The sequence below is a fragment of the Adiantum capillus-veneris genome, chromosome 20 (assembly GCF_014529385.1).
Source record: "Adiantum capillus-veneris isolate H3 chromosome 20, ASM1452938v2, whole genome shotgun sequence".
Lineage (NCBI taxonomy): Eukaryota > Viridiplantae > Streptophyta > Polypodiopsida > Polypodiales > Pteridaceae > Adiantum > Adiantum capillus-veneris.
The window spans coordinates 79,458,065-79,484,455 of record NC_140950.1 but is presented as its reverse complement, the minus strand read 5'-3'; the positions used below and the strand labels follow the sequence as shown (position 1 = coordinate 79,484,455).

At 41.7% G+C, this 26,391-nt stretch overlaps 1 protein-coding gene across 1 annotated transcript; it reads right to left on the bottom strand.

The window, feature by feature from the left end:
- Positions 1-24,600: 24,600 nt before the first annotated feature.
- On the bottom strand, positions 24,601-25,704 carry LOC147432806 (uncharacterized). Its single transcript, XM_086491650.1, has one exon. The coding sequence runs from the start codon at positions 25,125-25,127 to the stop codon at positions 24,612-24,614; it is 516 nt and encodes a 171-aa protein (XP_086347776.1). The 5' UTR covers positions 25,128-25,704; the 3' UTR covers positions 24,601-24,611.
- Between the last annotated feature and the right edge of the window lie 687 nt (positions 25,705-26,391).

The window sequence follows — 26,391 nt, the reverse complement described above, 5'->3', positions numbered from 1 at the left end:
AGCTGATGAAGTGACCAAGATTGTGGACCCAGCACAGAATGAGCCTGAGGATGTCAATGAACCTATGATTTCTACTAACCATATGTTTGCAGATGCTATTATCATGGAAGAATATGCCATAATGATCATTTATTGTCTAGATCTGAAGGAGATGTTTATGATAGTGTAGAAGAGCTTTTTGATGTGTGTACCTCTTTAGAGGGGGTGCCAGATGAGCCTTTGTAGTGCTATTATGTATTGCTAAGTAACATGGATGCAGATGAGGAAGCACAGAATTATATGGATGAGTATGAAGATTGCTAAGATTATGCTGATTATGAACAAGATAGTGACATGGATTTTACATCTATGCTTATATACGGGCTACAAGAGGATCCAACTCCTAAAGCTTTGTTGAATGTTGAGACTTCCAAGGGTGAGTATCCCAAGGATGTTATGGATGAAGATCTTCAGGATAAAGCTATTATTCATTATCAACCTCAAAAACCAGGTAAAAATATCTCTGATGATACAAGTCCAGGAAGTCCTAAGGTTTTTCGTGATGGCTATGAAGCTAGAGGGGGTAACACTACTAAATCATCCCTGATACAGTATAAAGTACACAGGATTTTTTGTTTTCTTGGGCAATGTGCCAAATGTGGCTGGATTTGCATACTATTCCTAGTAATTCTTATGTCAGTGATGTCCTGGCTACCTGTAAAAGGGATTCATAATTCTTTAATTCTTGTTGGTAATGACCTTAAGTTATCAAAAGTTTGTGAGATGTGTCTGCTGCACTATGCTTCAGGAGAAGCTCTAGTATATTGCGGAGGCCAAAAATGCTATGTGATCTTAATGGTATTTGATCCAGGAGATTCGACAGATCTTCAAAGGCAGGTTCATTATGGATGGGTAATTTTGAGTATATATTGTGGTTTCTTTCCGCTAGATCCTAGAATAGCATATTTGGAGCAGAAATTCTTACAGTTGATTGATACAAGATGTGTGTGCTTATGTGGATATTATGCTGCTCCACTATTGGGGCAATTTCTTATTATCCCATTTGATCCTGGGACCTATTGAAGAGCAACTTACAGATTCAGAGATATCATTTATTTTCCTGTAGTAGCAGGTTACCTCGCACTAGGTTTTGTTTTTGGATTTATGCTATCAAGAAAAGAGTATTGGATTTCGTGGTCAGTAATCTTATATGGCTAGCTTATAGTTGACATCTTTGGACATTTGATAAAGTATCTTCACATCTTTTGAGTTGGTTCTACTACCACAACTTGAAGTAATGGACTTGATGGCTATTCCGTGTGTAGACAGAGTAAGGCATACTTGAGCTTGACAGGGTTCCCTAAAGTGAGCTTGATGGTCAAGTCGCATGCATCATTAACTGGAGCACTTGAGTCTGGCGGGGTTCACTAAACATGTTTTTGATAATTGAATGCTTTGGAGACACGACATACATGGTTCAAAGATTTGCGATGGAAAGCCACCAAATAATTGAGCTAGACCATTGATGATATGGTTTAAGCCTTATTTTGTTTTACATGTACTTACCAGTTATGTGATCTTGAAGGCAAGCCGCTTAAGGTGATTATAGCAGATATAGATTGAAGACAGGTTGGCACAAACCGGAGGCTGTGCCGGTTCAGAGGGGGTGGATGTCCTGCCGCTCCGCTTCCACGATGGAAAAAAGAGTAAGAGAAGCAGAAAAAGTCTATTTGAAGCTCACACATCTATTGAGCAGTGACCAAGGCTCGAAAACAAAAAAGGAGATCCAGAAAGTGTATACTTTATGTGGTTATGAAGGCCGAAGCGTAGAGATTTTATGCTTGAAGAAAAGGTTTTACATGTGAAAGGGCTCTTAGGACATATAAGACAACTTGGTAGAGGAAGACATGTGGTCAGTGATAAAAAGGAAAGTGTGTGAGAGACTTCACATCTCTGCATGAGGAAGGCCGAAAAAGTCCTATTCTGGACAATTTTTGTAAAACCTGTTTCTAGACAAAATGGGCCCCGTCAATGAGAACGAAAAGGGCGTTTTGAGCATTTTTGCGTCTCACGCACAGAAGCTAATTCTGCACCGATTAGGAGATATTCAAGTTTTCATACTCTGTTGTATTAGCGGGGAGGAAGCCATAAGCTTTGAGCACTCTAATCCTAAGCCAAGTTTCCATAGCCCACTCTAATCCAAGCTTTCATAGCCACTCTAATCTAAGCTTCCATAGGCAATCTAACCAAAGCTACCATAGCCCACTCTAATCCTACTATCTCTCTCTCTCTTGAAGCAGCACGACACGAACGAAGGAGAGGAATATTATCAAGGCAAGCTTGGCAGGCCAATTAAGGTAAAGGGGAAATCATAACAACATCATCATCATCGATCTCAACACTATCATCATCGAGCTAGTTGGAGTGTTATTTTCTCTATTATAATATGAATTAAGGCAGGTTAAACGGATGTATGGAGCTTAAACTCCTCAATTAACATCTAATTAAAGCAACAATACTGTTAATGATAATCAAGATTCCGGATCTTCTTCAAGCTATCAGTTTTAAGCTTTGTCTACATTCATTGTGTCTGCTGCAACTATCTTCCACATACCTCTCACAGCCAGAGGCCCCGCGCCTTCCCAGCTCACCTTTCGAACACAAATCCCCCGACATGTTTATGTTACAAAACTGGGCACCCTCCTGTTGTAGTGGTTAGTTGCAATTAGGATAGCTGGCGTAATGGTTAATTATATGTTGTCTATTTATTTTCTTATTGAGTTGATGATAATTTTGTAGAGTGGAATGCGGGGAGTTGATGAAGAGGCGACGACAATTACTCTTGGCCATTTTAGATTTGCACAGTATTTTAGAATATCATTTCAATAAGCCACTATGGCTCTGTAAATAGTTGTAGTGGGAACTCCCCTTATGGGTCATGCAAGAACTAATGAGCTTCACTCATTTACAAAAGTGAAGTGCTTGTAAAAGAGGGGCCTCAATTTATGGCACCTAAAAGTCAAAATAGTATATTAAATACCAACTCCACAAGAGAGGTGCCATGGAGTTTGGAGTTAGATTAAGACCTTTCTCTTGCAGATTATCCTCTCTAGTCTCTTATGCTATGGTTATTTTGTTGTATACTCTCTAATCTAGTCCATCCCTTACACATCTCTTACAAGAATTTCTATGTCAATTCTATGTCTATGTCAATTCTCTTACAAGCGCTGTCCACCTGTCTGCGCCTCCTCCTGGATCTCGCAGCCCCGCCACCACTGGCTACAGCTCTCGGTCCTCTCTCCTCTCCCCAAGGGCAGCTCGCCCGGCTTGGCTCTCTTCCTCTATGGCCCTTGGCGATCTCTCTAATCCATTGCATGGACCCCCTCTGTATGACGGGATGCCCCTTCTGGCAATCCCTCCCCGCCATGGTTGCAGGCAGGAGGAGTTTGACAGAAGGAGCGCTGCCAGTTGGAGAGAGCCGCTACAGGAGGCAAGGTTGTGGGCCTGAGCACCATACGGCAGTGGGCCGAGGGTGTCGGGACAGAGGAAGGCCGAGTGCAAAGAAGCATGCGGGGTGGCCATTAGCAAGGTTTTGAAGGGCTGATAAAAGAGGGCCGCGAGCAGTAGGAGTACGAGGGCTGCAAGAGAGAGTGGGCCCGCTACAGAGAGCCAGGGGCGCTGGAGGCTTTTGGGGGCTGGCACACAGTCATCAGGATCATCCTTGGCAGCTGTGGGGGACCCCTTTGAAACGGCTACATCTCGCATTGATACATCTAAAGCAGGAGGTGGTGGGGCGGCTAGTTGTAGAGAAGAGGGTTGGTGACCTACAAGTCTAAGGCCGCTATTACAGGGTGCTGAAACAGTCGCTCCTAAGCCCGAGATTGCAATAAAGGGAGATCCAAAGAGGCTGTCCCATGGAGGGAGGTTACAAGGTAGCATCGAGAGGCCATAGGAGCTGCGAGCCACAGTAAAGGGTGCCACAGCAAATTAAATGGAGAGAGGGTTCAAGCAGGGGCATGAGCAAAGGGTTATTATTGTATACTCTTTAAATCGACTTAATCGCATCGGCGTCGTCATGGAATCTATCTACTTGTTTTTGTGAACATTTTCCATCTCCTTGGTTCTCGTACCTATTCGTTTATGGTTGTATATGCATGCCAGTATCATATGGGCGAAGGATAACACAGGCTATGGGTGTCTGATATGTGTGAGATCCCTATGTGTGTCAAGTGGTTGGGTGTCCCCTATATGCTTGTGGTATCTTCCTTGAGGATGAAACTTTGTGAGCAAGCTTGAATCTACCAATAGTTGTGAGGTGTTTGAAGGGGTCGAGGTTGCCTTTCGTGATAGCTTATATGTGAATATATGGTGCTTTGAGGAGTCAATGGTCAAGATAATTGGTTGTATGCTTTGCAATTGGATGTATACAGTTAGGGTTGTTCGGGTTCGGGCTTGGACAATAGTTGTTGCCAGATTGTGAGTCTAGGTGTGTGTTAAATAGGGGAGAGGGGTGCTGACAGATCACTGGCATGGGCTATAGAGAGGCATTCACCAAGTGTGCTGCTGGTTTTTTCATTTTTCCCTTCCCATCTTGTGGTGCCCCCACTGAGGATCCACTAATTGCTTCCTAACAAGGTGTTCGTGAGTCAAGATGAAGTAGGAGTTTGGTCCAGTGTTCAAAGGAGACGAAGATGCTGATGAGTGGATTGCCGATTTTGAGTTTTTTATGCTGGCAGTATTGCACATTCCAGGTGATGAAGCAAAGCTCCAGACTCTACCTTTGGTGCTGCGAGGTAAAGAAAAAGGGTGGTTCAATGGCTTAGAAGATGCACACAAGCAAAGTTGGCTTGGATTTCAGAAACAATTCTTACAAAGGTATCGAAAGGTGGTGTCGGCTTCGGAAACAAATGCAACGCTCAAAGGCTTGCAACATGAAGTAAGTGAAAATTTCAATGCTTTTGTTGATAGATTTGAATCTTATAGGGGGGATTTTGTGACTACTACCCAAGAAATTAATGCGGGATACTTTAAGCGGGAAAGGTTTCTATTATGCTTGCATCCCTATGTTCGTGAGGGAGTGGAGTATGAAGATCCAAGGACCTTTGATGAAGCTCTCGAAGTCGCCAGAGCAAGGAGTCGAAAGATGAAGAACAAGAAGAAGGAGGTAGGATTGCTACAGTCGTCAATCACGGTAGCCGGTGGACCTAAGCCCAGACAGAGTGATGAACATCAAGAGGTCAAAGCTCTTTTTTTTATTGATATGAATGTGATCAAAGCACGTGAATATGATGCCAGGGTAGAAGAGGTAAAAGAAGTGCCAACCAAGGCTCAAAAGGTGCAGAGAGGCATATTCAGGGTGCCACCCAGTTTGCTTCCTCCAAAGAGCGAGGTGGTAAAAGAGCTTAAAAAAGAGGTGTCAGTTCCAGAACCAGCAAACAAGGATAGTAGCAGTGATCCAAAAGTTGGCAAGTTCCAAAGAGGAGTCCGACAGTTCCCATAGCTCCAACAGCAGTTTGGACACAAATAGCATGTGGGAGACGGAGTCCATGTCTTCTAGGTACGAAACTTATCATGTTTTTCATGTAGATGAAGTGGAGAACAATGTATGCGAGTTGCCTGCCAGCCATTTAAAGGTCGAGGAGAAGCATAGTGCAATTGTGGAAATGTCTTGTGTGAATAGGCCAGTCGAGCAGCCATCTCTTGTTTCTTATAATGGTGATTCCTTGCTACAAGAGGTATGGCTTGATTGTGTATCAGACCTGATTGAAGATCGGGTTTTTAAGGATGACTTGCAGAAGCTGGAAGCAAAAGCTGAGGTATGTCGAAGTGATTTGTCTATGCAGGGGGTGGGGCAACCTTGCCTTGGTGAGCATGTGGAGGTATGCTTTGAGGTTTCAGAGTTTGTGTGTAGCCGTGGAGAGTTAGCTCCGGCAGATGACTCTATGGAAATTGGTGTAGGTGCATCCTATGAGAGTAAGGCTCCATGCAACGAGGAAGGTTTCGCCAACCTTGCAGGTGTTGAGGTGTTTGAAGAATAGGTTGAAGCTCTAGTAGGTCATGTTCTTGAATATGAAAAGGTGGTCTTAGAGCTGTTTATAGAGGGTTTGGATACAGGTTTGCCTGGCTATGCAGCAAGAGGAGGCAAATGGTAGGGTCTTTCTATTTTATGTGATGCTATGGATACATGTGTTATTGGACGTTTCTTTACAGGTATTTTGATGTCAGTGGCGAGGCTTTTTTGAAGAAGACTATACCGCGGAGTGTTCTCTAATAGGTGACATGATAGCTACTGATATCCGTTTTTCGGCTCTCCATAATTTCCATAGTGAGTTAGCCCACCCTACCAAAATCATCCAAACACTGTGGCTATCCCTACCATTTCACTGTATATAGGTTGGTGTGAGTTAGGGGACTTTTTCCATATCTTCTTAAAAACCCTTAATTAGCTAGTCACTAGGCTAGTTGAGCCAATATATATATATATATATATATATATATATATATATATATGTGTGTGTGTGTGTGTGTATGTGTGTGTGTGTGTGTGTATTATGGTCCATTTGTGTGTAAATATTTCATTGTATATAGGGCCTAAATAAAAGGATTTTTCATAATTATTTGGTATTTATTTAAATATTTCTACCTATGGTGTGTTATTTATGCTATGTACATTGACTCACCATTACCATATTTTTTCTTACCATTTTGCATACTCTTTATTCCATATCTATTCTCTATTACTCTCATAAATAAGACCACAAAAAATATTCATCTTTTTATGGTAGACTTATAATGAGAGAGATTTATTTTGACCCCTTTATATTTTTTCCACCTATATTATTTATATTTGACATATACATATTTTTCTAAACCCCTCAATATTTGATTTTCTTAGTTGTACTATTCACTTATATCTTGATCTCAACAATATCTTCAATGATAGACCTACCAAATAAGGTCAAGGCTATGTGTCATGCATGCATGCACCATGGAGAGCTCACTCTTGGAGGTATTCAAAATAGAATCATCCAAAGAAGGACCTCACAAGGACTTTGTGCAGTGGAAAAAACAGTCGGTTTTGCTGAATTTTTAAAGATCACATGCTCCCCGAATTTTAAAAGGTGATACAAACAAAAGTTGTAGCTAGTGAGCTGAAATTCTACCTCAAATTGTTTCATTTTTTTTTGAGCTACGAGCTTTGAGCTATGATTTTATTGGTGGACCCTAGTTTGCCCATGCTATGCAGCCACACTCCCTCTTCCACTTTATCATTTTCCTCTTTCATACACACTCCTCCCTCTCCTTCCCACTCCCAAACCTGCAACTCCCATGTCCTAATTCACCCTCTTCACCATTGCCACATCTCTCACACCTCCATAGCCTTCATCCTCCATTTCTACACCCTATGTGTCCCCCTTTCTCTCTACATACATGTCCATATTACCATACTCTCTTCAGCTTTGTAAAGAACTTAAAAAAATCAGCAAAAATCCAAGGATAACCTCTGCAAAAGAAGGCTTTTATCATGAATTTTCCAAGGTTTAACATCGACACGCGCTGCTTCGCCATGCTGACTGCTTCTTCTTCTTGTGCTGTAAAGAAGTGAATGTCAACTTCTCCAAAGCTTCAACCTCTCTCTACAAGCTCATCCCTTCTCTAACTTTTCTCATCATATACCTCACCATTTGGTGAATGATTTTGTAAATATTTTTTAGTGATAATTACTAACTACTAACCACTAACCTTATTGTAAAATGCACCCTCTACTAGAGTAGGCACTCCCAAATTATTCACTCAATCCTCTCTCCTTTCATCCTCAATAATTATCTTCCCTTGAGCCCACATCCATGTGACTCAAAGGACAAGAGAGACCCACCCTCATTAAAAAAAATAAAAATATGCATAATCTTTTATTCCTTCAAATAAACTTGATTAGGCCTAATCCTAATCGGGGCTTCTAAAACCTATAAATAGAGCCCTTCTCTCCCTTGTAAATCATCACATGATCACACTACACCACACCATTCTCAACACATAACACACCACTCTTCAAGCCTAGTTGTGTAGAGTGTGTGCATCGTGAGTGCTCCACTCCATCATTACACATAGGTGCATGAAGAAGCTTGAAGTTAGTTATGCCATCTAGAGGAGTGGAGTGTATGCCATACTCTTCACCACACTTGTAGCCTACTCTTGTGCATAAATAAGATATATAGTTTTGTGTGCAATGATATGCCGCAACTACGACTCTTCTCTCCAAATTGACTTGATAAGCAGGTGGTTGAAGGTATATTGTCCTTAAAGTTTGTTGTGCCATTTCATGCTTGGTGGTTTGAGGGCTTGTTGAATTGTTTGCCTAAAAGGTAAATTGTAAGAGGGTGCTCGGTGAGAGGGCTCCCGTGACCCTAAGACAATTTGTGTATTGGCAACAAGGTCAAGTTTTGTGTTGTCTCTCTATTTCTCATCAAGCTTTGTGTGCATCTAGTCTTTAAGGCTAAGACTGAGTTGCTCAAGTTGATTTGTGCTCTTTATGTCTCTCTGGCGTGGTGAATGTTTGTGTTTGGTGTGTGTGGCTATCTTGCATTCCCCTCTCTTTGTGCGTTTGAGTACAAGGAGGTATCACATACGTCCTAGTTCGCATCTACAACTAGGTGGTGCCCCTTTTCTTGTTTGGTTTCGGGATGTGGGTTGTTGTCGTCTCTGATTGTGCTTGCCCCAACCCTAATTGAGCAGCACGGGAGCCTCGAAGGGTGTTTAGAGGCCGCTCTTCTTGTTGCCCGCCCCGGACCGCCTCAAATGGGTGCCCCCACTGAGGATGGCTTGTGTATGTTTTGTGTAGGCTCAACCTTTAGCATTATCAAGTAGCTTGCATGAATCACAAGAATTTTTATGATCTATTCATTCCCATTGCAAGGCAAAAGGTACACATAATTGTTAGTACGAAGTTACAATTTCAACGTGTTTTCCGTCGTATGTTTGAACCTAGGCAAGTAGCGGCTATCAATGCCTCAGTCAATCCGTTCATTTTGCCATTAATTTGCTACGATCTAAGCTTTGACGTTTTCATTTTCATTCTACATTGAAATTTGATTTTGCAAAACAAAAAAAATAGTAAAATAAACATGGATACAAGTAGGCAAATGAGTGGCTACCGCTTGTTCTTTGGAGAGGCTGGGGAGGATGCATAATTATTCTTTGCAAATTTCAAAATGTCTTTCCATATCAAGAGGATAGTAACTGATCAGGAACGTGTCGAAATGTTTGAGGTAGTCCTTAGGAAAGATGCTAGCACTTGGTTTGACTCTTTGCTTGAGGAAGTTAAGGGGAATTACACGGAAGACTTAACTTGAATTAGCCAGTGATGAATGCAGGTGAAGGAACTGGTCAACAACCAAGGCTTCTACAAAGACCAAATGGACCAAGACCACCTCCACAAGGGGTAGAAGGAGTTCCACCTTTGCCAGACCCAAATGTGCATGTGGTAGAGGTGACAAACTCAAACGAGGTTGACATGGAAGCAAATGGCATTAAGCGTGGCCGAGGAAAAGGTAAAGAGAAAGAAGAAGTCACATCACAGAGTGACCATGGACGAGGCAAGAAGGAAAAGGAGACCAAGGAAGCTAAGAGGACTCGACGTTGTATCAATCTCCAAGACTTCCCTCTCGGACATGGTATGGCTCCATACAACCTATTGGAAGACATGAGAGGTAAGGGTCCTGATATCTCATGGCCTCATTTCCTTGCATTATGTCCACAAGTTAGGAGGGATTTAACTAAGGCAGTTAGCACTAGGAAAAAGATAAAAGAGAGTGTTCCTGTTGTAGAAATTGCACATGCTGAAATGAATGAGGATATTACAGCTGTGCTAGATTGTTACATCAAAGGAAGATTGGTTAGGAAAGGTCTAGTGGATGGGGGTGCACAAATTTGCATCATGACAAAAGGACTCATGCAAAAACTAGGCATGCACATCCATGAGACACCTGAAATTAAAGTCAAGATGTAAAACAATAGCAAAGCTAGGTGTGTTCAAATGTGTGCTAAGGAAATTTCGTAGGCTTTTTGCTAAAGACTACACCGATATGCGTGGAGTAGATGATGTTCAACAACAAATTGAGTTGAAGCCTGAGGCCACACTTAAAGCTCAAAAGCTACGAAGGCTAGGAGTTATAAAGGAGCAGGCTCTACTCATGGAGGTAAGAAAGCTTCTAGCATTAGGTTTCATTTATCCAGTGGAGAATTCAGAGTGGGTCTCTCCCGTTGTTGTCACTCCTAAGAAAAACTGCAAGTGGAGGGTGTGTGTGGATTACCGTCCACTCAATGAGGCAACAAAAAGAAATCACTTTCCCCTCCCATTTCAGGATGAGATACTAAATGAGGTAGCTGGTCATGAGAAGTACACTATGTGTGATGGCTACTCAGGTTACTTTCAAATAGGTATCGCATTGGAATATCACTTAAAAACAACCTTCATCACTCCTTGGGGTTGTTATGCTTTTAGAGTCATGCCATTTGGTCTGACAAATGCTCCTGCAAAATTCCAATGTTTCATGAACATGGTGTTTCAAGCATTCTTTGGAAAGTCAATTAGGGTGTTCATTGATGATTTCTGCATTTATAGCTCAAAATCATTGCATCTACAAAGGGTAGAAGAAGGTTTAAAGAAGCTCTATGACATGGGAGGTCAAATCAACCCCGACAAGTGTCACGTAGGTGAGGATGAAGTGATCTTGCTTGGTCACAAGGTTTCCTATAAAGGCATTGAGGTGGATCCTTCAAAGGCAAAGGCTCTTATTGAGCTCCCATCACCCAAGAATCTTAAGGAGGTCATCTCATTCATTCAAAAGGTGAAGTATATGTCACGCTTTATTCACTTAGCTTCGGAGTTGCTTCATCCTTTGCAAAAGTTGACACAACAAGTAGAATTTGCATGGTCTTATGAGCTTGAAGAGTACTTTTGTAACATTAAAGTCATTTTGTCAGAACTACCAACACTCATGCCTCCTTGTTGGGAGTACACATTCTTTGTTAGCTCTAGTGTTGGGAAGGAAACAATTGGTGCAGTTTTATTACAACAAGATCCCCATAGTACCAGGATGCGACCCATCTACTTTGCTAGTAGGGTCATGAATGCTTTGGAGAGAGGCTACACGGAGGCAAAACTCATGATGATGTATCTCATGTTTGCGATGAGAAATTTTAGATTCTACTTGCTACCAAAACCTTTTGTAATTCTCACTGTAGAAAATTTATTTCCTTGGGTGTCATCTCAAATGAATCTTAGCACTAGGATCTCAAAGTGGATTATGGAATTGCAAGAGTTCCAATACTCTTTCAAGGTAGAGGATAGTGTGCGTACACAATTGGTAGGGATCCTTACTTATAGGGTACATAAGAAGGAGATCAAGGTGCCTGAAGTAAAGACCCTACCATTGCCACCACCTAAAAGTATTCCTAATGCTTTTACCTTGTTCTTTGATGGAGCTTTTTGACGAGGCATAGGAAAAGCAGGGGGAGGGCTAGTATTGCTCAACCCAAGTGGAGAGGTGGTCATGAAAGAGAAGGTCAATCTACCAGGTTCAACTAGCAACAATGAAGCAGAATACGACAGACTACTTCATGGTTTAAAGATATGCATTGGCCAAGGTATACAACGTCTCGTGGTAAAAGGGGATGCACTTCTCATCGTGAAGCAAATTTTAGGCATTTGGGCATGCAAGAATGAAAGCCTAAGGAAAAACGTTTATGCCATTCGTAGATTGTTTAATCAATTTGAAGAAGTGCAACTATATCATATTCCTAGGAAACAGAATGAAGATGTCGATTTACGTGTACAGCAAGTAGTCACATGTGTTGAGAAAGAAGTGCAGGTCATCATGGTGGTAGCAGCTGTCAAGCAACCGAGATACCAGGGATTGGAGTCATTGACTTCCATTATTAGCTACATTCTGGAGGGTGAGTTTCCACAAGACTTCACGAAGGCTCAGAAGAGGAGACTCATGAAGAAGGCAAGCACGTATCTCTTCCTAGAAGGATCCCTCTACCAAAGAGGGAAGGATCAAGTGTGCAGAAGAGTACCAACTATTGAGGAAATCCCAGCCGTTCTAAAAGGTTTTCATGTGGAAGCACAGGAACTCACTGCAAAAAAGATTTTGCCTGCCGGATATGTTTGGCCAAGCTTGCACATTGATGTTCAACATTGGTGTAAAAGCTGTCACAATTATCAGATTAATGGAAACAAGCTCTTGTTACATGGTCCACGTCAGTTAGTCCTTGCAAATGGTCCATTTGAAAAATGGGGCATTGATGCTATGGGTCCATTGCCTAGGACTAAAAATAGGAAATCGTATATCTTGGTGGCCATAGACGACATGACGAGATGGGTAGAAGCTCAAAGTGTGGCAAGAGTAAATGAGAGGACAGTGAGCAAATTTGTCTACACTCACATTTGTTGTAGATTTGGCACACCTTTGGAGATTGTTTCTGATAATGGTCCAGGGTTTAGAAAGGGCTTGCTCATAGAAGTCTGTGAAGAACTTCACATTCTACATCGTCATAGTACACCCTACTATCCCCAATCAAATGGTTTGGTAGAAAAAGCTAATGGTGTCATTGCAGGCATCATTAGAAAGATGGTGAAAAACAAGACAAAGTTGTGGGATGACTTCCTGGATGGTGCCTTGTGGGCGTATCGAACCACATATAAGGAAGCCAGGGAGTTTACACCATTTCACTTGGTCTATGGTCAAGAGGCTTTACAACCAATTGAGCTCAACATTCCAACAATGTGACTTCATGGCAAAGCAGCACAAGATGATCAAGAAGCATGTATGGATCGACTTCTTACCTTAGCTGAGCTTGAGTGGAAAAGAGAAGCAGCATACGAGTGCTACAAGAGGAAAGCCACACAAACGAAGGAAAAGCTTGACAAGAAACTGAAGGACAAAGGCATCAATGAAGAAGATCTTGTGCTAAGGTATGACAATCGACTCGATAATCATTTTGATGCCAAATTTGAAACTAGATGGCAGGGGCCATACATAGTTAAGAAGGCTTTCAATTCAAGTTACTATCAAATTATGGACTTGAATGGGAAAGAGCACTCCAGGAAGGTAAACGGGTATCGCTTGAATCCTTATTTGAGTCGCCTTCTACCAAAGGATCTACCAAAGATCTGTCAAAGGGCAGGTGTCTCATGTAAGTAGTGTTACATGAAGCATGAGTGTAACTCCAGCCAAAATTTTGAGGGGCCAAACAATAAAGATCTTGTCAAGGACTCTGAAGCACTCTCTTTGGATAAGATGCTCTATGATGGTACATGAATATACCATCATCCTGGGCAGAGAGCTACTGATAGCCATTTTTCGGCTCTCCGTAATTGCCATAGTGAGTTAAACCACCCTACCAAAATCATCCAAACACTGTGGATATCCCTACCATTTCACTGTATATAGGTGTGTGTGAGTTAGGGGACTTTTTCCATATCTTCTTAAAAACCCTTAATTAGCTAGTCACTGGGCTAGTTAAGCCTATATATATATATATATATATATATATATATATATATATATATATATATATAAGTATATTATGGCCCATTTGTGTGTAAATATTTCATTGTATATAGGGCCTAAATAAAAGAATTTTTCATAATTATTTTGGTATTTATTTAAATATTTCTACCTATGGTGTGTTATTTATGCTATGTACATTGACTCACCATTAACATATTTTTTCTTACCATTTTGCATACTCTTTATTCCATATAAAAATAATTTCATGCAAGCTTCTCTTATTTTTGGTGTAACTCCATCCCAAGAAAAATCCAAGAAAACTAGTTCTATTTATGTGTATATTTTTTCACTATTGTGATTTTTTCCTTCCTACATCTATTCTCTATTACTCTCATAAATAAGACCACCAAAAATATTCATCTTTTTATGGTAGACTTATAATGAGAGAGATTTATTTTGACCCCTTTATATTTTTTCCATCTATATTATTTATATTTGCATATACATATTTTTCTAGACCCCTCAATATTGATTTTCTTAGTTGTACTATTCACTTATATCATGATCTCAACAATATCTTCAATGATATACCTACCAAATAAGGTCAAGGGTATGTGGCATGCATGCATGCACCATGGGGAGCTCACTCTTGGAGGTATTCAAAAGAATCATCCAAAGAAGGACCTCACAAGGACTTTGTGCAGTGGAAAAAACAGTCGGTTTTGCTGCATTTTTAAAGATCACATGCTCCGAAAATTTTAAAAGGTGATACAAACAAAAGTTGTAGCTAGTGAGCTGAAATTCTACCTCAAATTGTTTCATATTTTTTTGAGCTACGAGCTGTGAGCTATGATTTTATTGGTGGACCCCAGTCTGCCCATGCTATGCAGCCACACTCCCTCTTCCACTTGATCATTTTCCTCTTTCATACACACTCCTCCCTCTCCTTCCCACACACAAACCTGCAACTCCCATGTCCTAATTCACCCTCTTCACCATTGCCACATCTCTCACACCTCCATAGCCTTCATCCTCCATTTCTGCACCCCATATGTCCCCCTTTCTCTCTACATATATGTCCATATTGCCATACTCTCTTCAGCTTTGTAAAGAACTTCAAAAAATCAGCAAAAATCCAAGGATAACCTCTGCAAATGAAGGCTTTTATCATGAATTTTCCAAGGTTTAACATCGACACACGCTGCTTCGCCATGCTAACTGCTTCTTCTTCCTGTGCTGTAAAGAGGTGAATGTCAACTTCTCCAAAGCTTCAACCTCTCTTTACAAGCTCATCCCTTCTCTAACTTTTCTCATCATATATCTCACCATTTGGTGAATGATTTTGTAAATATATTTTAGTGATAATTACTAGCTACTAACCACTAACCTTATTGTAAAATGCACCCTCTACTAGAGTAGGCACTCCCAAATTATTCACTCAATCCTCTCTCCTTTCATCCTCAATAATTATCTTCCCTTGAGCCCACATCCATGTGGCTCAAAGGACAAGAGAGACCCACCCTCATTAAAAACAATAAAAATATGCATAATCTTTTATTCCTTCAAATAAACTTGATTAGGCCTTATCCTAATCGGGGCTTCTAAAACCTATAAATAGAGCCCTTCTCTCCCTTGTAAATCATCACATGATCACACTACACCACACCATTCTCAACACATAACACACCACTCTTCAAGCCTAGTTGTGTAGAGTGTGTGCATCGTGAGTGCTCTATTCCATCATTACACATAGGTGCATGAAGAAGCTTGAAGTTAGTTATGCCATCTAGAGGAGTGGAGTGTATGCCATACTCTTCACCACACTTGTAGCCTACTCTTGTGCATAAATAAGATTTATAGTTTTGGGTGCAATTGTATGCTGCAACTACGACTCTTCTCTCCAAATTGACTTGATAAGTTGGCTCATCAGGTGGTTGAAGTTATATTGTCCTTGAAGTTTGTTGTGCCATTTCATGCTTAGTGGTTTGAGGGCTTGTTGAATTGTTTGCCTAAAAGGTAAATTGTAAGAGGGTGCTCGGTGAGAGGGCTCCCGTGACCCTAAGACAATTTGTGTATTGGCAACAAGGTCAATTTTTGTGTTGTCTTTCTATTTCTCATCAAGCTTTGTGTGCATCTAGTCTTTAAGGCTAAGACTGAGTTGCTCAAGTTGATTTGTGCTCTTTGCGTCGCTCTGACGTAGTGAATGTTTGTGTTTGGTGTGTGTGGCTATCTTGCATTCCCCTCTCTTTGTGCGTTTGAGTACAAGGAGATATCACGTGCGTCCTAGTTCGCATCTACAACTAGGTGGTGCCCCTTTTCTTTTTTGGTTTCGGGATGTGGGTTGTTGTTGTCTCTGATTGTGCTTGCCCAAGCCCCAATTGAGCAGCACGGGAGCCTCGAAGGGTGTTGAGAGGCCGCTCTTCTTGTTGCCCGCCCCGGACCACCTCACTACTTATGGTACCAATTCTTCAAGTGGTCGAAAGCTTGTTTATGGTTGGCACGAAGGCTTGTGGTTGCAGGGTGAAAAAGCTCTATGTTATGAAGAATTGGAAGGGTGGCCTTTCTATTGGCCTACAAGTGCAAAGGAAGACTTGAATATACATACGTTACAGGTGGATGGCCACGGACATTGTTTTGTTTTTGATCCAAGTGGACTCTACACCATGCTTGAGGAAGCTTCGACCTTTCCATTTGACCCTGGAGGGTGATACAGTAGCAGATGGTTTTCGCTCTATCTCCATCTTATCTATATAGCTATCTTATATCCTTCTCTTGTTTCACTCCTATTTTAACTAAATAATACTATGGTTGAGCATAAATTCTCAAGGAAGGGGTGGGCAATGATGGTGCAACCTGCTACAATCCGAAGTTGTGGCTACCTACAAAATACCCGAAATAACACAATAAACAACATAAAACAGACTAATCGACATACCTGGCACAATCGCGTGGCCGCATGATCGCAAGATACACGAATAGAGAGACTAAGAGCGAGAGAGATTGAGAGAGCACGTGCAGGCGCACCTCCTAGAGCAGAGTGCTACGCGGGCACCGCGAGAGAGAAGAGGGAAAAGGAGAGAAGAACAACGCAAATACTGGGTGCAATCTCCCCCCGTGCAAGAGTAAGCATGTCCCTCATGCACGTATTTAATTTATAAAGAAGTTCATGCTCAAAATTGAGTTACATCCAATTCACACTTGGGCATAAAATAGTCATGGCTCATAAGGAGCTCAATGTAACAATTAATAGCTATCTACATCTCAACTTATAACTAAACCATAAATACTAAGGATTGCCACATAAAATCCAATGGTGGCAGTTTTATTCCGAATAACTGCTATCGCTTTATTGTCCAGCACGTGCCAATCATTGATCTGCTCACACAACACCCAAAAAGTGATCATATTCCACAATTCAAATCAACATTGCAATGCTTCATCAGACTATCAAATATTTCACAAATATATAATCAAAATATCAATTCCATTACATACCCCGGGGTTGAAAGACAATTGTCTTCAATTGTTACCAAAACCAAACTAGCGACAGTGGTCGGCAGCCACTGGTAGAGTGGTCTAGTAATTTGGTGTTGCCTAGATCGGCGGATCTACACCAATGGTCGTCCTGCCTAAATCGGTGGATCTGCACTAATGATGCCTAAATCGGCGGATCTGCATTTTGAGTTCGTGTTGCTTAGATTGGCGAATCTACACTAGTGCTGCCTAAATCGGCGGATCTGCACTTTTAAAATTCGTGTTGCCTAAATCGGCGAATCTACACTAGTAGAGAGGCACTGCCTAAATCGGCGAATCTGTGTCTCTAGGTGTGTGGTATGCAAGTATCAAGTGACGGTAGTGTGGACTTAGCGATTGCTCAGAGATCCATTGACACTCTTCCAAGGAATGGTTTTTGTATTTTACCAAATATCTTCTGTACTGGTTTCCACTACGGGTAGTGGTCATGTCATGATCTAAAATTATTTCGGGAGTCAGAATTTATTCATCATCCTCAATGAAGGGGGGGTCAGCTGTGGTAGGGGTGTCGGTAATAGGTCCCTTGTGTGGTCTCAGCAAACTGACATGGAAGGAGTTTTGTATTTTCCAATGTGAGGGAATGCCCAAGTGGAACGCATTATCGTTTACTTTATGAAGAATTTGGAATGGGCCATAAAATCTAGTGGCCAATTTCACTTTAGGATGTTTTTCTACACTTTTTAAGCGTCGTTTTTCTATTCTAAGCCAAACAAGGTCGTTTTCTTTAAAAGGTGCAGGTCTTCGTTTCTTATTGGCTTGTGTAGTGTATCATTCTTGTGCTCGTTTAATGCAAGCTGTGGCTTCTTGTAAAATGTGTGTGTGATCTCTGGCTAAAGTGTCAGCCGTCGCAGGGACATCAGTGCTAATAGTGGAGACAGGGACAGGGAGTTTTTGCCCATAGACAATTTCAAAAGGTGCACGGTTTGTGGATGAGTGGGGTGTGTTATTGTAAGCAAATTGAAGCATAGGGAGGTGTTGGTCCCAGTTTGTAGTATTTTCAGTGGTGTAAGATCGAAGAAGATCCATAATAGTACTCTTTGTGGCTTCTGTTTGACCATTACTTTCAGGGTGAAATGCAGATGTGAAATCCATTTTAGAGCCTAAGTTTTTGGCTAGAGCGACCCAAAAATGATTGCAGAAGCGTCCCATCACGGTTAGAGAGAATGAATTTGGGGAAGCCATGGTATGGAAAGATGGTTTTGAGAAAAAATTTGCATCCTGTGGTGCAGACAATGTCTTTTTGCAGGGTACAAAGTATGCTTGTTTGCTAAAACGGTCAACTATGGTCCATATCATATCATTGTGTGAGGATGTGGTGGGAAGTCCTGTGATAAAATCCATGGAGATTTGTTCCCAAGGGCCAGCAGGGATGGTGAGAGGCATTAAAAGACCATAAGACTTACCATGATGACGTTTAACTCTTTGACATATCAAGCATTCGGAAAAAAAAATTGTGATATCGTGCTTCATTCCAGGCCAAAAAAATTGATCTTGACAAGCAGCGAGTGTGGATTGAATTCCTCGGTGACCCGTATATGGTGGTGCATGCATTTCAATCATTGCTAGTTCCTTGAAGGGTGTTGTAATGCATAGCTTTTGCTGAAAATAAAGATATTCATTTGCCAATGTGTAGTGTTCATAGGGAAGACCATTATTGTGAGTTAATTCAAACCAAGCACGTGAAAAATGTGGATTGTGAGCATATGTGTTAGGCATAGAATGAAAAGATTGCACATCACTCAAAGAAATGTGATTCAAATAACCATGCTTGATTTTATCGAAGACACATGAACGAGTAACAGAGAGTACATTTCCTTCAGGTTTTCTACTTAATGCGTCTGCTACTACATTCCCTTTTCCTAGTTGGTATTGTATCATAGGATGGAAATTTTGAATGAAACCGGCCCATTGGATATGACGGTCAGAAATGGTGGATTGAGTCAGAAGATGTTTAATGGCCTGTTGGTCAGTCTTGATTAGAACTTCGGAGCCCATAAGATAGTGTTTTCACATTTCTAGAGCGTGGACCACTGCTAGCAATTCTTTATCATATGTACTGTATTTGGTTTCCGATGGTTTGAGTTTTCGACTTTCGTAGGCAAGTGGGTGATCATTTTGCATTAAGACTGCGCCTATGCCTGAGCCACTCACATCTGTAACAACTACAAAGAAGGGTTGTGTGAAGTCGGGTAATTGCAGGATGGGGGCGTGTGTAAGGAGATATTTGAGAGTGTCAAATGGTTTTTGTTGTGTGGGATCCCAATTGAATGGTACTTTTTGACGAAGTAAAGTGGTCATCGGTGACGCGAAGTTTTTGACGAATTTTTGATAAAAGCCTGCTAAACCTAAGAAACATTTTATATCATGCACGGATTTGGGGATAGGCCATGTTTTAATAGTGTCAATCTTTTGAGGGTCAACAGATATTCCTTTTTATGAGACTATGTGGCCTAAATAGTCAATGTGTGTTTGAAAAAAAGTACTTTTGACGGGATTTGCAAACAACTGGTGGTCACGCAATAACTCAAAGACAATATGCAGGTGATTTTTGTGTTCGTGCTCATCACGACTAAAAATCAAAATGTCATCAAAGAACACAATAACTAAGTCTTGATAATCAAGAAATATTTTGTTCATCATCCTAGCAAATGTGGCAGGTGCATTTGTGAGACCCCCACAATATCATAGATGATCTGTTGGCCGAAACTCGAGTAAGGTGGGTTCCTTCACCAACTACCAAAACTCGCCAGTACTGTCTTGCCAGTTTTTCCATATCCTACACTCAAAGCATTATAGGAAGCCATAATGCGGGCAGGGCAGTTCTCTCGGACACGTTATCCCACAAGCTTTGTCGACGAGCACTTGGTGAAGCTTTCAGGGATGCTCACCTCTTCTTGCTGTTTAAAGTCGATGATGGGAGAGCTGCAACTCAAATTTAAAGCAGGAGAGTCTTCCTCCACGATGGCAGAAAATTCAGAGCCCTTGGTATGTAAGGCAAATAGCTCGCAAAAATTTGACAAGGAGACATGACTTTACCAAGCCGCAAGTGGCGTGCCTTTTTCTCTGTGGCCACGGTGAGGTGGGATAGCCATACTCTGGAAATTAAGTGCTCGTCAACCTTAACCACCTACAACACTACTCTCGCAGACGTTGCTTCAATGCCAGGTAGGAGCCATGCACTCGTGGCTTAGCGATACACCACCTCTCTTTCTACGAAGAAGATCGGAAGCTGGTCATGAGACAATGTACCTGTAATGGCGGCTTGATTGCTTGCTGGGAGATTGAGCCTCGAAAGGGGTTTGATAAGCCTTCCAACACATTGGGATCCTCTTGCTCAAGAATCAAGATATCAAGGTCAGCTTTCATCTTGTTGTATATGTTCATGACCTCGTCATATAGTTGATGTCAAAATCCCTGCAGCCATGAGCTGCCCACATTGACTTTAGGTGACGCATGCTAGTGTCCAACCACACACACACACACACACAAACAGATTGAAGAGCTTGCCTTTCCTGTAGTGTTGATGCACGTCGGGGGGGCATGGGCTTTGATGATGCATGGATCAGGTTCGTGGATACCTCTTTCTCCATTTATGGCAATGATGAAGCATTCTTTAAGGAACCCTCATCATCCATGATTGCTATACCTACCGAGGAGAACGTTGATTCCTTTATCCTATGATTTCAATGATTTTCATTATGTAATGATTTATTATTTATGTCGAAATATGTGATTACAACTACTGCGATCTGTGCTCACCGACTGTCTACGCATTGTCTTGTCAGGTTTGAGTAACTTGTATAAGATACCAACTCCCATCCTACCTCCTCCCAGTTAATACCCAGAGGCTTAAGTAGATGGTTTTATAAGGGATTTCCTTGACGCCTCAAAAATCTATATTCTCATCCCCAATTCTAGCTCTACCTAACAAATAATTTTTCATAAATAAAGGCTTCTAGGCAAAGGCAGTTCAAGGTCAAATTACTTTTGGGTTGTTTGTCCAATCAGTCACGGTTAATCATCGTAGAGGTTTGTCAGTCCTCAATGTAATTTTATCTCCCACATTGCACTATAAAATCCAATAGATCTCCTTACCTACATTTTTTTTTTCTGCCTTGTTCATGGTTTTTGTCTATCTGTGCTATTTCGTTAGGACTGCAACATTTTCTCACATTTCCATTTTCGTAGGGCTATGGCTAACTTTTAATCTGTGTTCCAGCTTCATTTAATTTATTTTGCGATTGTTGAATCAAATTAGTGCTAACACTGTATGTTCTTAATATGTGATCGCACACTAATCTTGAATCAAATTCTCAAAAGACAACATAGTCTTGTATTTTATTTCAAATTACTAACACAAAATTAACATATTTTGGAATTGTTAATTATACTATGGTGCAAGTTTGATAGTCGCAGTTCTCCTTAGCTTCTACAAATCTATTTGACACGACTCAGATGCAAGTTACGGTCATACCTCTCTCCACAAACACACTGGCTCATATAATTTTGATGCATTGTACCCTCAAGGTATGTACATTAACCTCACTCCCCTTTTCATAATTGCGTTACTGACGATCTTTTATAGATTAGGCAACCCAACATCTCTCATGTCATCACTAATTCTTATAAAATGGAATCTCAGATGCATCACTTTTATTTTTAAAGTTCATTTCTCTACATTATCTGCTCACTGAATACTCCATCAAATGCTTCGATCATGGCTTCTAGTTGTACTACAAGTACTTTTGATGATTTGTCAATAAGCCCTACAACTACTCATGTGAGCCACGGTGTTTTGGAATAATGCACAAAAAAATTGTAAGTGCCTTGATGTATTGCAATGCGATGTCAACATAGTGACTATTTTTATTTTATCCTTTATGCCTTGTCTAGTCCATTGGTCACAAGCACACAGATCCACTGATTTAGGCAGTGTGTCAATGCTCATGTAGTGCAGATTTGCCGATTTAGGCAGCACAAGAACAAAATACAGATTCACGCTTTTTGAACTTATATCAAATGCAGATTCGTCGATTTAGGCAACATTAGTGTAGATTCACCGAGCGATTTAGGCAGCACGCCGGGTGTAGATTCGCCAATTTAAGCAACACCTATCACAAAATCATGCTGCAGTGACTGGCCACCACTGTAACTGGTATGATTTTGTTACCCGGGTATAGAAAATGAAAGATATTTTGCATTTGGATTATATTGGGGAATTAGAATTGAATTGGGATTTGGTATCTGGTGATTATTTAGTAGTGTTTATGTGATGAGACTTGACATTATGAGATTGATGATGAGCGTGACCAATGATATCGTGATTCATCAGGGTATGACATATACTGCTTATTCTAGTGGTATGGGACACTAGAATAGGTAGTATGTGGATGACAACAGGCATAAGCAATATTGTCTAATTTTATGAATTTTGTTACTATTTGATAAATATTTCTAATCATTGTGTTTGACAAGTATTGTTTGCAGATTTTTATCTTCGCAACTGAGGACAGTTGCTTTCCAACAGAGAGGTATGTTATAGAATTGATATTTTATTATCTATTGCAGCTGACAGGTGGCAAGAGCATTAGCAGATAAATGGATTATGCAGAAGGATGTTACATTTTATGTATATTCAAGTGCTCTTTGTGAGCTTTGGCCAATTATGTCCGGCCGGCCAGTTTGTACTCACTTTGACCATTCAAGAATCTATAAATTAAGTACGATGTAATGGAGTTGATATTTTGATGATATATTTGTGAAATATTTGATAGTCTAATGAATCATTGCAATGTTTATTTGAATTGTGGAATATGATCACTTGTTGGGTGTTGTGTGAGCAGATCAGTGATTGGCACGTGCTGGACAATATAGCGATAGCAGTTATTCGGAATAAAACTGCCAGCATTGGATTTTATGTGGAAATCCTTAGCATTTATGGTTTAGTTATAAGTTGAGATGCAAATAGCTATTAATTGTTACATTGAGCTCCTTATGAGCCATGACTATTTTATGCCCAAGTGTGAATTGGTTGTAACTCAATTTTGAGCATGAACCTCTCTATAAATTAAATACGTGCAGGAGGGACATGCTTACTCTTGCACGGGGGGAGATTGCACCCAGTGTTTGCGTTGTTCTTCGCTCCTTTTCCCTCTTCTCTCTCATTGTGCCGGCGTAGCACTCCGCTCTAGGAGGTGCGCCTGCACGTGCTCTCTCAATCTCTCTCGTTGATCGTGTATCTTGCGATCATGCGACCACGCGATTGTGCCAGGTATGCCGATTAGTCTATTTTATGTTGTTTATTGTGTTATTTTGGGTATTTTGCAGGGAGCCACGACTTCCAATTGTAGCACAACCAAACATTGTCGACCATGGAGAAAGACTGAAGCAGGTACATGGTATCTTGGGTCGTACAGTGATTGGCCAACTGTTTGATACTAGATATGGCAAGGATTGCCGCGATGTGTATGCAAGGTGTGGCATTTGGCACGTCAAAGATGATTTTCAAGGCTCAGCTAGATCGGGGGTTTTATATGCTTGAAGGACAAAGTCTAGCAAATTTTCAATTGGAAGCCATGACACCTCAAGTTTGTCAACAATTGGGACGATCTTCCTATTCTCGATGAGAATCTTGAGTAACATTAGTTTAAGAGTGGATTATGTTCAATTGTGGCCAAATGCAACAGAGTGATCTTTGACATGAAGAATGATTCTTTATAAGAAGTCCTATGTGCAACAAAGCTTGGTATAGGTGACTGGTTATGTAAGTGCTGCATAGCTACTTCTCAAAGAAGAGAGGTTGTGGAAACTTTTTTGCTCAATGGCAGTTGGTGCGGGGTGCCAATGCAGAGTTTTTTGGCTTCGATGATTGTAGGTTGCATGGCCGCTTAAGTGCAATTTTTTTTATAAAAAAAACGGCAAAATCGTCTGCAATAAACGAGCAGAGCGGGCATGGAATATCGACAGGTGGAGGGTTTGCCAGCAGGGGCAGCCCGTCATACGGGGGTCCATGCAGGGAATTAGAGAGGTCGCCAAGGGCCATAGAGGATGAGAGCCAAGCCGGGCGAGCTGCCCTTGGGGAGAGGAGAGAGGACCGAGAGCTGCAGCCAGTGGTGGCGGGGCTGCGAGATCTAGGAGGAGGCACAGGCAGGTGGAGAGCGCTGTATAGACGAGAAGTTTGACAAAAGGCAGGGCCGCCAAGTGGCTGCCTGGGGGGCGCGGCTTTTGGGGGGGAGTCGGCTTGTGAGAGGCTGCCAGGGCCGCAGGCAAGAGGAGTTTGACAGAAGGAGCACTGCCAGTTGGAGATAGCCGCTACAGGAGGCACGGTTGTGGGCCTGAGCACCATACGACAGTGGGCCGAGGGTGGCAGGACAGAGGAAGGCCGAGTGCAAAGAAGCATGCGGGTGGCTAGTAGCAAGGTTTTGGAGGGCTGATAAAAGAGGGCCGCGAGCAGTAGGAGTACGAGGGCTGCAAGAGAGAGTGGGCCCGCTACAGAGAGCCAGGGGTGCTGGAGGCTTTTGGGGGTTGGCACACAGAAGCGGTGGGGGGAACCCTTAGAAACGGCTGCATCTCGAATTGATACATCTAAAGCAGGAGGTGGTGGGGCGGCCAGAGCAAGGTTTTGGAGGGCTGATAAAAGAGGGCCGCGAGCAGTAGGAGTACGAGGGCTGCAAGAGAGAGTGGGCCCGCTACAGAGAGCCAGGGGTGCTGGAGGCTTTTGGGGGTTGGCACACAGAAGCGGTGGGGGGAACCCTTAGAAACGGCTGCATCTCGAATTGATACATCTAAAGCAGGAGGTGGTGGGGCGGCCAGTTGCAGAGAAGAGGGTTGGTGACCTACAAGTCTAAGGCCGCTATTACAGGGTGCTGAAAGAGTCGCTCCTAAGGCCGCGATTGCAATAAAGGGAGATCCAAAGAGGCTGTCGCATGGAGGGAGGTTACAAAGTAGCATCGAGAGCCCATAGGAGCTGCGAGCTGCAGTAAAGGCTGCCACAGTAAATGAAAGGGATAGAGGGTTAAGCAGGGGCATGAGCAGAGGGCTTTTTTTTATAAAAAAAGTCATTATTGTATACTCTTTAAATGGACTTAATTGCATCGGCATCGTCGTGGAATCTATCTACTTGTTTGAGTGAACATTTTCCATTTCCTTGGTTCTCAAACCTATTCGTTTATGGTTGTATATGCATGTGAGTATGATTATATGTGCGAAGGATAACACAGCCTATGGGTGTCTGATATGTGTGAAATCCCGGTGTGTGTCAAGTGGGTGGGTGTCCCATATATGCTTGTGGTATCTTCTTGAGGATGAAACTTTGTGAGCAAGCTTGAGTCTACCAATAGTTGTGAGGTGTTTGAGGGGGTCGAGGTTGCCTGTCGTGATAGCTTATATGTGAATATATGGTGCTTTGAGGGGTCAAAGGTCAAGATAATTGGTTGCATGCTTTGCTATCGGATGTATACAGTTAGGGTTGGTCTGGTTCGGACTTGGACAATAGTCGTTGCTAGATTGTGAGTTTAGGTGTGTGTCAAATAGGGGATATGGGTGCTGACAGATCATTGGGCTATAGAGAGGCATTCACCAACTATGCTGGTGGTTTTCCCCTTTCCCCCTTTCCAACGCTGCATCTTTTTTAGAACTTGAAACCACTTTGCAAAGCTCCCAAATGCATGTATTTACATCTTTTTATACATATGACCATGCATATACACACTACTTTGTACACGCCGAAAGCGGTCTATCATCAATGCCCACCCTCTAGGTAGAGCATTTATGCTCAACCAAGAGACTATTTGCATCTGGAACCATATCCCTCGCAAAATGTTTCTTCAATCTATAACCGTTTATTGTATAGCGCAAACGTTCGCTTGACAATTTTTCCAACTCATATGTGTCATTAGGAAATACATGCTTCACTTTGTATGGACCCAACCGTTTGTCCCTCAACTTCTTTTGATAAGTAAAATCCAAGAAAAAATCATACTTCATCACCAAATCTCCCTCTTTGATCTCTTTCTCTCGCAACCTCTTATTCATTTTCTCCATCATTGTCTCTGCTTGTTGAAGATAATAGTCATTGGCTTTCTCTCTATTCATTCATGCAACAACTCTAGAGAAAGAATTGTTTCTTGGAGCTTGTCATTATGTGCACCTTGCATTTTGCACAAAAACTTCCAGTCATCCAACTGCACCTGTATGAACATAAGAGCTTCCTTTCATTAAACAAGCTCATATAGCATAGACTATGTTGACACTTTATACGCAGTTCTATAAGCCCACAAACACTTTTCCAAGTCCAAGTCCCATTCTTTCGGATGCTCTTTGGCATGCTTTGATAGCATCTTCACAATTTGACCATTGCAGTTTT

What these genes read in the sequence shown, in the direction of transcription:
- LOC147432806 (XM_086491650.1), bottom strand. Translation starts at nt 25,127, where the DNA reads ATGCCGATGCAATTAAGTCCATTTAAAGAGTATACAATAATGACTTTT.